At 39.5% G+C, this 11,926-nt stretch overlaps 2 protein-coding genes across 6 annotated transcripts in view; both read left to right on the top strand.

Annotated features, from left to right (window-relative positions):
• The window catches only part of LOC129771710 (calcium-transporting ATPase type 2C member 1), a 188,331-nt gene that overhangs the window by 159,174 nt on the left and 17,231 nt on the right, over positions 1-11,926 (top strand). The gene's annotated exons all lie outside the window — the stretch shown is intronic.
• Positions 9,836-10,624, top strand: LOC129771712 (probable serine/threonine-protein kinase kinX). The gene is made up of 2 exons (XM_055775662.1): positions 9,836-9,925; positions 10,000-10,624. The coding sequence occupies exons 1-2, from the start codon at positions 9,917-9,919 to the stop codon at positions 10,576-10,578; spliced, it is 588 nt and encodes a 195-aa protein (XP_055631637.1). The 5' UTR covers positions 9,836-9,916; the 3' UTR covers positions 10,579-10,624.

The following is an 11,926-nucleotide window of genomic DNA, read 5'->3' as shown; positions in this document are numbered from 1 at the left end:
TCAGAAAACTAAAATTCCAGTGTTTCATAACTATAGAACCAGATGGAAAATCTCTTATTTCTTCACATCATTAACGTCTATTTCACATGAATCACAATAAGTTTCTAATCCGTAGGTCAGTTTTCGTTGTCTATCAATTCAAACAACCCATTCGGGGTGGTTCCGACCAAGCTGCGCCATGTTGTAGTGCGTATCTCGTTCTACGCAGAGTATACAGATCGTTTAAACTCTTCAAATTACTCGAAGACGGATACTTGATTGGAAAGATGGACACTAACTGAAAAGTTATATTTTGGAATTTTAGTTGAACTACTCAATATGTTTTGGTGGTCTTTAAATTGGCCTTAAAAATGATCGAACAAAAAAAACTAAAATCACCTAAAAGAGCCTAGTAATTTTTCTCATTATCATGCTCGCTAAAGCTCGACCGGAGATTGCTAAAGGATCGTATCCTATGTTACAAACTAACCGGGCAATCAGTGGAACATATTAGGCTGTCAAAAAAGTCCTGCGGTGTTTCCGCGAGGTGTCGTTGTAAGCGCGTAGTTCTAGTTGTATTCATTGTATCGAGGCATATAGCTTGTTGGAAAGGTATTTTTGCGCGCTATAATATAGTCCTTGACAGTGTCTTGTTTGGTTAAGTCGTTCGTGAGTTATAGTGTCGCAAATATGGAGCAAAATAAAGAGAAAATCCGACATATTTTACAGTACTACTATGACAAAGGCAAAAATGCATCTCAAGCTGCCAATAAAATTTGTGCAGTTTATGGACCCGATACAGTTTCCATTTCCACCGCACAACGATGGTTTCAACGTTTTCGTTCTGGTGTAGAGGTCGTCGAAGATGCATAGTAGCAGCCGTAGCATCGGCCAAGAGCTGGGGATAAGTCATCAAACCGTTATTAACCATTTGAAGAAGCTTGGATTCACAAAGAAGCTCGATGTATGGGTGCCACACACGTTGACGCAAAAAAACATCTTTGACCGTATCGACGCATGTGAATCGCTGCTGAATCGCAACAAAATCGACCCGTTTCTGAAGCGAGCGGATGGTGACTGGCGATGAAAAGTGGGTCACTTACGACAACGTGAAGCACAAACGGTCGTGGTCGAAGCCCGCTGAAGCGGCTCAGACGGTGGCCAAGCCCTCATTAACGGCCAGGAAGGTTCTGCTGTGTGTTTGGTGGGATTGTCAAGGAATAATCTATTATGAGCTGCTTCCCTATGGCCAAACGCTCAATTCGGACCTGTACTGCCAACAACTGGACCGCTTGAAGGTAGCACTCATGAAGAAGAGGCCATCTTTGATAAACAGAGGCCGCATTGTCTTCCATCAGGACAACGCCAGGCCACACACTTCTTTGGTGACGCGCCAGAAGCTCCGGGAGCTCGGATAGGAGGTTCTTTTGCATCCGCCGTATAGTCCGGACCTTGCACCAAGTGACTACCACCTGTTTTTGTCCATGGCGAACGAGCTAGGTAGTCAGAAGTTAGCCACAAAAGAGGCCTGTGAAAATTGGCTATCAGAGTTTTTTGCCAATAAGGAAGCGAGCTTCTATAACAGGGGTATTATGAAATTGGCATCTCGTTGGGAACAAGTCATCGAACAAAACGGCGCATATTTCGCTTAAAACAGATGATTGTAACTAATTTTATGAACAAATGAAAATTCAAAAAAAAATACCGCAGGACTTTTTTGACAGCCTAATAGGTTTGCGTGCGAGCCACCGCCGCTTCCGACGGCGGGTCAGCGGTGGACTCGGATCGTGTCATCATGGCGGCTTGGGCCGCACGAATTCCTTATCCCCATTGGATGGGGACAAAGGGAATCTCAGAATAAATATCGAAGAACGAAAACGAAAATAAATTCTGATAGAAATGTGAGCCATTTATACACATAATGGGCCTGATCACGAACGTCACTTCACGGTGAAAACGGAGTGAATTGTATACAACCTTATCACGGCTGCCACCGTGTGTGTAGAATCCGGAAGAGTTCATCCGTCGTGACAACTTCGACGAACTCGGTGTTATTATGAATATCACGTTACTGTCATGTCACGAAGCAAAACAGGTTTTTTTGTCACTTGTGTTTTAAATGGTGCAAGCTAGTCACGCGGAATGGAGTAAGTTAAATTTCATATTTATTTAGCTTTTTTGTCAACATTTTAAATCTAGTCTTCTGTTGTTTAGGAAAGAAAAGATAAACAAACAGTAATTTACCCTCTTGGTGGCATTTTTAGACGGAGTCCTGACGTATCCAGAGGACGTAATTTTTTTCATTTGGACTTGGGCGATTATTATGGTTGGTTATGCATAATATTGATTTGTTGATATTTTAAGTATTGAATAATAACCGTGAAGTTTTTCCAACATTGTTAAGCAGGTTTTTGTAATTCAAATGTTCGTATGGTAGTTATAACGGACACTAGTTGTAAAGAATATGCCATTATATTTTTTTCATTTTTACGTAATAAATATTTTCAACGATATTGTTTTGAAGACATGCTTTGAATAAAAGAATATTAAAAAAGTGATAATAGATTTAAGAGCCAAATGAACTGCAAAGTTTAATGTTTCTTAAAAACAAAGGACTAAACTGAACTGATAATAAGTTTTAAAGAAGGATAAAATGAGTCCATCATTGCAAAGCATTCACAGGATATTGTTTTGAAATTCTTTTTTCTTAATTTTTATATTCGTCTAATGAAAATCTGTATCACTTTCTGCTTTTAGAAAATTACTTCAAATACATTCAGCAATCTAAGGGTGGGTTTAGACTAGTGATATATTCATGTGAAGAAATATGATGAGATTTATAGAAATCGCATCAACCGTTTACACTAGCGTGAACTTCTATAACGAATATATTCATATTTTCGGTGAATTTATTCACCTGAAGTAGAACTGCATCCAACTTTAGTGATTTCTCACCAGTGAGAAATTCACAAGCTTTTACAAATGCTGAATTTATTCAAGTTATATATACCTCGAATAAGTGTATCATATTTATTCTCACCCGTTTACACCTATTTCACGTGAATAAATCCATCTATAGCTATAGATCTCCCTTATGTAAACCCGCCATAACGCACGCATGAATCATGGGATGAGTCCGAATAGTTGACATTGAAATAACGAATCATCGAGGTATAATTGCAAAATTGTCATTCTAAAACATACGTTTAATTACCTACAATTTTACCTACATAATGTTTAAACGTCCGAGATTATGCAACCGACTTAACGTCCAAACGCCCGAAATTATGCAACTGACATGTCTCTTATAAACGGGACTGAACTCTTTCACTTCACGGAGTTTATTTTTACACGCAACAGTCCTTGACAATAATGGTAGACACAAGAAGATTAAGTGAAGTGTATGTGACGTGAAAGCGTACGTGGCAGTGATGTTCGTGATCTGGCCCGATGTTTTTGCCGCGCCACAATGTTTCTAGCTTACTACACTTTTTCTAAGCGGTTGTTTCTGTTGCAGCTGTTCACTGCGGCGATTTATTCCGGCCACTATGTTCACCGTCATCGCTTTTTCATTTCTAGTGTGATCGTGAATATCTTCGAGAAATAAATGTTCCGTACAAATCAGTGCTCTCATCCACCTACAATAACTATTTATCCAGGATCCAAGCCAGCATCAGACAAAATCCATCGCGTTTTTGGAAATTCGTAAACGAATGACAAATTTCCTCCAGCATCCCAGGAAATGTTATTTTCAACGATGTCCAAACTAACACAAACACGGACGCCGCTAACCTGTTCACTAAGTTCTTCGAGAGCGTGATTAGCAGCGCATCTCCTGTACAAAAGAGTGTCTGTACCTAGATGCGAGTGAACTGAAAAGTTTAAACCCTCTTAAAGCCAAAAAGAAGAAGAAGAAGTGACTGTTTTACACATATTCCTTCACACAACATAAACCTACCCGTCATTCAATTTATTGTTGAGGAAGTAGAAAAAGCTTTTGATGACCTTGAGATCGAAAAGGGACGTGGTACTGACGGCATACCACCCTTGTTGCTAGAAAGTTGCGCCAAAGAACTTGTGAATCCAATCACTCGCATATTTAATCGATCGCTCCAGGAAAATACCTTTCCAGCGGCTTGGAAATCTGCCTTCGTCATCTCTATTTACAAATCTGGCAATTACAGTAATATGATGAATTATCGTGACGTATCTATACTTTGCTGCCTCAGCAAGGTATTTGAGAGACTGATACTCAATATCCTATACAATGCGGGGTCACCGATTATCTTCGAAGGTCAACATGGGTTTATGCAGCATCGCTCTACTACAACGAACCTTATGTGCATCGTCACTGCGCTGTCACATGAAATTGAAGAGAGACGAAAAGTTGACGCTATATATTGACTTCGTGGAAGCCTTTGATCCTGTTCCGCACATTCTCGTTGTTGAGAAGCTAAAGTGCATATGCTTTCCGACTCGATTACGGTGTGGATTTTTCATATCTTCGTGATCGTAGAGTGTATGTCGTGGTCAACTCAGCTAAATCCTGTAGTTTCAGTATCACATCTGGTGTTCCGCAGGACAGTGTGCTGGGACCGATGTTATTCAACATGTGCATCAACGATTTGTGCTCATTACTTCCATCGTCCAAACTCGCATTTGCTGAAGACCTGACGATCTACAGGGCGAATTCATCCCCCATTCTTCAAAAAGATATAAATACACTGCTGGAATGGCGTGGTGATAACCTTTAGTCTCTCGAATAGCCCCACCCTATTTCAATATAAAATGGAAACGGCAACGTCGGAACGTATGTCGTCCATATGTGATCTTTAAGTTTATGATCGTTTCGAAACTACGATTCAAAGAGCACGTGGGCAATATGACGGCTGAAGCTTTCTCTGGCTGAGATTCATTCGCCGTCATGCATACGAGTTTTTTGAAATTTCCTATAGTTGCTCCGATAGCTATTCTAGCATAAATTGCGATCTGACGTCAGCTTCATAAAGGGTACATTTTTTCCGCAATAGCAGTTCAGCAGCGACCAGAACTGGTTCGAGAGCATCAACCAATTTCACGAGTAATATTTCAAAGCGGCATAAAGGCAAATATTATTTATGGCGTAAAAAAATTACCGAAATTACCGGTTATTGATTGTAAAATAACCGGTAAATCGGTAATGGAAAATGACCCGGTATTACCGGTAAAACCGGTTAACAATCCCTAATTCCATGGAGGTTAAATTTGATGAAGACATGAAGAAAAAGTGGATTTCCGCACAGCAGAAGCTGCGGCCAGATGTTGTACAGAACATTATGAGTGGAGTTAAGCGTAAGGTGCGAGCATACGGTTATGGTATTGAATGGAATAAATATGCCAAAAGCTTACTAATCGATTATATTTTATTGTCTGAAAGTTTGGAAAGGATCGGTCAACTAAAATTTTTCCACAGTGTTTATTCCGTGATGCAATTTGATACGAGGTATCCATTAATGATCAACGCAGAACGGTGTGCGGCGATGGTGAGATTATGGTCGAGAACTACGCTCAAGTCGTTGACCCGACTGTCTCTCTCCCTCTCTAATATCAAATCGGCGATCGTGTACTCGAATATAATTGGCTGTGTTCTCTGTGTTGAAAGCTCACATTAAACACACTTAGTGATGCTGATGGTTAGTTTATTCAGGCGGCGCTAACTCACGAACTGGGCAAGCAAGCTCTGCAGTCGACGGCAAACTTCAAGAGTTTTGATAACCAGATAAATATTCAGGTCGTCTGCGTAGGTCGACACACAGCCGGATGTTAAAATAAGCGACTCATTGTTGTAGTGAATCGCGAACAACAGTAGCCCTAGATAGCTGTCTTGTGAAACTCCCGAAGAAACAGAAAACGGAGACAAACAGAAGCTAAACACGAATAATTCTTCCAGGAAGGTATGACATCAGCTAATTTCGAGATTTTCGAACGGTTAACAAATTCTCATAGAGTTACATTTTCCGTTAGAGGCGAATGAACTGCAAAGTTTAAAGCCTCTCAAAAACAAAGAATAGAATAGGATACATTTTCTGGCCACGATTCACGGGAAAGAACCTTGTTTATGAACTGAACTTATATGCCAATTTTAGAACAGATGAAATTCGTGCTGCCTGAATCCGTGCCTTTCGGGTCCACAACTTTTACCTATGAGTTAGATTCCAGTTCACTCACGAATGTTCGTGGATCAAAAGCAGAGTGGTAGATCGAGACCAAGTTGTCGTTCAGTTGGATGGTTTTGAACTGCCTTGTCCATTCGAAAGTTCATTAGCTCTAAAAAAGGCCATTTAATATTAGGCTGTCAAAAAAGTCCTGCGGTATTTCCGCGAGGTGTCGTTGTAAGCGCGTAGTTCTAGTTGTATTCATTGTATCGAGTCATACATTGTATCGAGTCATATTGTTGGAAAGGTATTTTTGCGCGCTATAATATAGTCCTTGACAGTGTTTTGTTTGGTTAGGTCGTTCGTGAGTTATAGTGTCGCAAATATGGAGCAAAATAAAGAGAAAATCCGACATATTTTACAGTACTACTATGACAAAGGCAAAAATGCATCTCAAGCTGCCAATAAAATTTGTGCAGTTTATGGACCCGATACAGTTTCCATTTCCACCGCACAACGATGGTTTCAACGTTTTCGTTCTGGTGTAGAGGTCGTCGAAGATGCGCCACGCTCCGGAAGGCCTGTCGTCGAAAATTGCGACAAAATCGCTGAATTAGCCGAGAAAGACCCGCTTAGTAGCAGCCGTAGCATCGGCCAAGAGCTGGGGATGAGTCATCAAACCGTTATTAACCATTTGAAGAAGCTTGGATTCACAAAGAAGCTCGATGTATGGGTGCCACACACGTTGACGCAAAAAATCATCTTTGACCGTATCGACGCATGTGAATCGCTGCTGAATCGCAACAAAACCGACCCGTTTCTGAAGCGGATGGTGACTGGCGATGAAAAGTGGGTCACTTACGACAACGTGAAGCGCAAACGGTCGTGGTCGAAGCCCACTGAAGCGGCTCAAACGGTGGCCAAGCCCTCATTAACGGCCAGGAAGGTTCTGCTGTGTGTTTGGTGGGATTGTCAAGGAATAATCTATTATGAGCTGCTTCCCTATGGCCAAACGCTCAATTCGGACCTGTACTGCCAACAACTGGACCGCTTGAAGGTAGCACTCATGAAGAAGAGGCCATCTTTGATAAATAGAGGCCGCATTGTCTTCCATCAGGACAACGCCAGGCCACACACTTCTTTGGTGATGCGCCAGAAGCTCCGGGAGCTCGGATGGGAGGTTCTTTTGCATCCGCCGTATAGTCCGGACCTTGCACCAAGTGACTACCACCTGTTTTTGTCCATGGCGATCGAGCTAGGTAGTCAGAAGTTAGCCACAAAAGAGGCCTGTGAAAATTGGCTATCCGAGTTTTTTGCCAATAAGGAAGCGAGCTTCTATAACAGGGGTATTATGAAGTTGGCATCTCGTTGGGAACAAGTCATCGAACAAAACGGCGCATATTTGATTTAAAACAGATGATTGTAACTAATTTTATGAACAAATGAAAATTCAAAAAAAATACCGCAGGACTTTTTTGACAGCCTAATATTTGCTCGGTGTTAAGTCAGACCGGACCATGTGACATTTATATGATTTCGAGAAAAACGAACATAAAGTTTAATGCTCATTAATTTTCAAAGCGTTTAATTTTTTCGTTCAATATTGTTCTCAGAAATCTCTGGCTAACTTTGACGTATGATAGTAACATCAAGTATCTTGCCAAAAAAAGGCAGTTATTTGGCTGCCTATACGTACATGGTCCACTCTGACTGGACCAAATGAAGCATTTTTTACGAGTTGGTTCACTATGACTGAACAATTTCGGAATATTTCTCAACAGTTGTGAGTCAAAGTATGCCATTCTGCTATGAAAATTAGAGCGAGAAGGATTGTAAGTTTGGAACTGTATAAACTTTGTTTGCGTTCAGCATAATAGTCTCGACCATCTTGCACGGCAAACATGTTCAGCATGAACTTCCCATTTTCAATCATCTTAGACAGTATTCGTCAATAGAATCGTCAAATTCGAATTCATTGTCATCGCTACAGCCCAAATCGCACTCTGAAATAGTAAATTTTGCGATAATTCACACTGAAGACCAGCATTTTTCATTGATCCGTTCAGTCGGAATGGAACAAGTTTTTTATGTTTTTTAATATACTCAGAATGTGCACATTTTACACTAACGGGTTCAAGTACATTTCGACAAGGTACCTATTAGCTTCAAGAAAATGTTTTGTTGGCTTGAATTCGGCGCTTGGATATTGTTTAAATTTAATATACAAATGATTGTCACATGATCCACTCTGTCTGCACATGGTATAGAGCCATTTCGCCATGGTAAATGGTACATGGTCCGCTCTGACTGCATACTAGAGGGGTTTTCGTTGATCAATCATAACAATTTAGATCCGTTATTCCTGCTGTATACGTGATTTTCCAAATCTGGTGAATGTGGTGTGTATCTTACATAATGCTTAACCAAATGTAATCAATAACTCGAAATTTTAAATTTTGTGACTTGGTCCCCTCTGACTTAACACCGACCATTTAGTCTCGAGAAAGACTGGTGTAATGGGAATCACATTTGTCGAATGTGTTTGCACAATACTAAAAGATACAAAATTAGATGGAAAAAAGAATCGCAATTCGCTGTGCACGAGAATTTTGTGAAAGTTTCGAAATGCAGTATGAATGGCGAAGTGTTCCTCGAAAATGTTGCGTCAAAGGATTTTATCGATATTAGGTTTCTTTACAAAGTTAAAGCGAGACATATTTGATTATTCAATACAACGCATCACAATACATATAAGGTAAAAAATGCGTTTTCCTCGAAATCTCAGATTTTCACCCAGTGACACATTTCTTTCAGTTTCTGTACGACCGATTTAACTGAAATTTGATTTTAGTATGTAATAATGTATTTTCTATCGCGTAGCGATTTTTTGCTCTCATATTATCATTTTGAGTGACGATTTTTGCTACAAAAATGTTAGACCATTATATCAAAATAACGATGAATACTTTGTTCTTATATTTTTCCTGAGAATACATTGAATATTAAAGTTCTTACCTTTAGAATGCTTCCATTCCATATACCAAATACACGGTAAGCTTTACACTATATGTGCAAAGATGAGCGTTAATTCATGCGAAGATATTGTTTCAAGAAATTAGGAGAACAGAAATAGGATCAGATGCTACCCACGCTCCTAAATTGTCTATGCGCGATAAAATTTCAATTATTATAAATAATACGTGCAGTGAATACTTTATTAGAGAGACTTTCAACCGGCTGACAAGTGGAAGCAGTCAACCTCTACCAGATCCCACATCGGAAGTCCAGATGTAGGTTTATTCGTCGCTGATCCCGAGAACCATACCTCCAGTTGTTTTTACCAACAGCCGTTGAAATGAAATGAAAAATCTTCGTAAACAAACTATTCATATAAATGACCTCACGTAAGCCACGATGCAACACAATCAATTACTGAGTGTTAACATATTTCGGAAAAAATCAAACATCTGCTAGATTATTAGGAATCGAAACCAAAACTCAATAATTTGCTTCAAGCCTAAATTCTTCAGCGATCAATTGCTTCACAAAAGCAAAATCTAAATCGATTGGGAAGAAAGTGCGGCGTCTAGTCTTCCTCATTATTTCATTCTCCGAGAAAGAACGAATGAATGGGCAAATTGAAATTAGCCTTCAATCCATTGGAAACATGTTTTGCAAAACTTTCACTCGGTCAAACTCGTTATTCGTTTGCATATTTTCCGATATAAATGCCAAAATTTGCACCGATAGCATCATTGTAACGACTTGACTCGTGCAGTACACATCCACTTAGAATATTCAAAATGAAGGTGGTAAGTATCAATTACAACAAGAAACATCCTACAAAAGAATTTAACCGTATACACCATATCTGTGATTCAAACAGCTGATTCTCCTCTCCGCCCTAATGGCACTGAGCTGCGCTCACGAAATTTCGATCCCCATCCCGGTGCCACACATCAAGAAGGTTCCGGTGCCAATCGTGAAGCTAGATTTTAAGAAGGGCGAAGAAGTGGTTAATCATGTGACGGAAACGATAATCCAAGCGGTTCCGGTGGACAAACACGTCGTCGTCGAGAAACCCGTTGAGGTAATCAAGCACGTTCCCGTTACAAAGGAAATCATCGTGGAGCGACCGGTCGAGGTGATCAAGGAGATTCCCATCGAGAAGGTCATCATCGATAAGGTCGAGGTTCCGTATGAGGTGATCAAGCACGTGGAAAAGATCAAACACGTGCCGGTTGAAAAGCACGTGGAAGTTATCAAGCAGGTCGAGGTAATTAAGGAGGTGCCCTACAAGAAGTATGTTTTCAAGAAAGTACCCATGAAGATTAGCTATCAGGTGCCGGATTACGTGAAGGTTCCCTATCAAATTACGGTGCAACCGGAAGTGCCGAAAAAGAAGCCTAGTTTTTTGCCCGATCCGATTGGGATGGTGAAGAAGTTGCTGCATCATGAGGTTTAAGGATTGTTGGTTTTATTCAATTGAGATTAAAAATATTTATTATAGATCAATCTGTTTCATTTTATATTATATCATCATTATGAATATGTGCAAAACCCAAAACCCAATTGAATTTCGTCCAATGCAGAACAAATCATTTTTCTTACACTGATCTTCTGAATCATTGGAGACTGTATAATTATACTATATGCCTCTTGTAAGTTTTTGCTATTACTATAAAAAAGGTGAAACTTTCGCTGCCAACCCATTCATCTGGTCAGGTTTTATCTATTCGCGATTCTCTCATAATAAGAAAAAAAAGCCCTTTCGAGTTAACGAACCTTTTACTCACGGGGGTATAAAAACCTCATGTCATTTCGTTCTTCTTCTTGAATGACCACGTGACCACAGTGCAAGTCGAAGGAATTTTCTTTGACGAAAAATCCCCCGGCAAGAAATTTGTTTGAAACAAATAACAATAAATTTACAAGAAAGTTGAACTAGAACATACATAAAAACGAATTGCACATCAAGTGATCAAAATATAAAATCAGAATATAAACAAAATAAAAATTCTTAAAACTAAGTCAATGTTGACTTCAAACGTCATTCACAAAATCATGTTACTGGTAGAGTTAATATCTTCTGCTCAACAGTCTGCGCTGAAATATTGCCGCTGAAGTATAGAAGTCGAAATGCTCATGAACTTCGTTAAATCTTGAAATATACAAGTGCGAACCGGAGAACTATAGGGTCTTTCAGATTGAACGCTCCGTTTTTCGCTCCGTCGTTAATAAAAAAGTTTTCGCCTATTTCGTGATGTTCTTTTGATAGGATTTCTTGTCTTTTTCAAATCATAAAATTATCTTAAAGATAAATCGTCCAGCTCAAACCTTCGTAGAAGTATGAGGTGGGACCATCATCATCATACTAATAAGCCACAAAATTTTGAGGAATTTAAAGAAGAAATAACTCGGATTTTCAACAGCATCGAAGTCGTACTGTTGTGCCACGGCGTACACGATTCCAGCCCTTCTGGTTATCTGAAACAAAAAAAAACGAACAGATTCTGAATCAGTAAAGATGCCGCTATCGCATGAATCTCGAACAAGTCAAAAACATATTTTTTGACAAAATAATGCCTGTTTGAAAAACAAAATGCTGTTTAAAACGTTGTTTCTTACGCTTCTCGATTTTATATTATATTATTTATATATTATATTTTAGAGGTTCATGCGATAGAGAGTTGCAGGCAGATTGTATTCATATAAATTCGACATTAATCGGTTCAGTAGAACTTGAGATATCGTGTACGCCAGTTTAAAAAAAAATAGTTTCGAGAAAACGCGTTTGAAGTTCATTGTTATGG

Source organism: Toxorhynchites rutilus, chromosome 2, assembly GCF_029784135.1.
Source record: "Toxorhynchites rutilus septentrionalis strain SRP chromosome 2, ASM2978413v1, whole genome shotgun sequence".
In the NCBI taxonomy this organism is placed as follows: Eukaryota; Metazoa; Arthropoda; class Insecta; order Diptera; family Culicidae; genus Toxorhynchites; species Toxorhynchites rutilus.
Note: the sequence above shows the minus strand (reverse complement) of the source record. Positions and strands in the feature narration are given on the sequence as shown.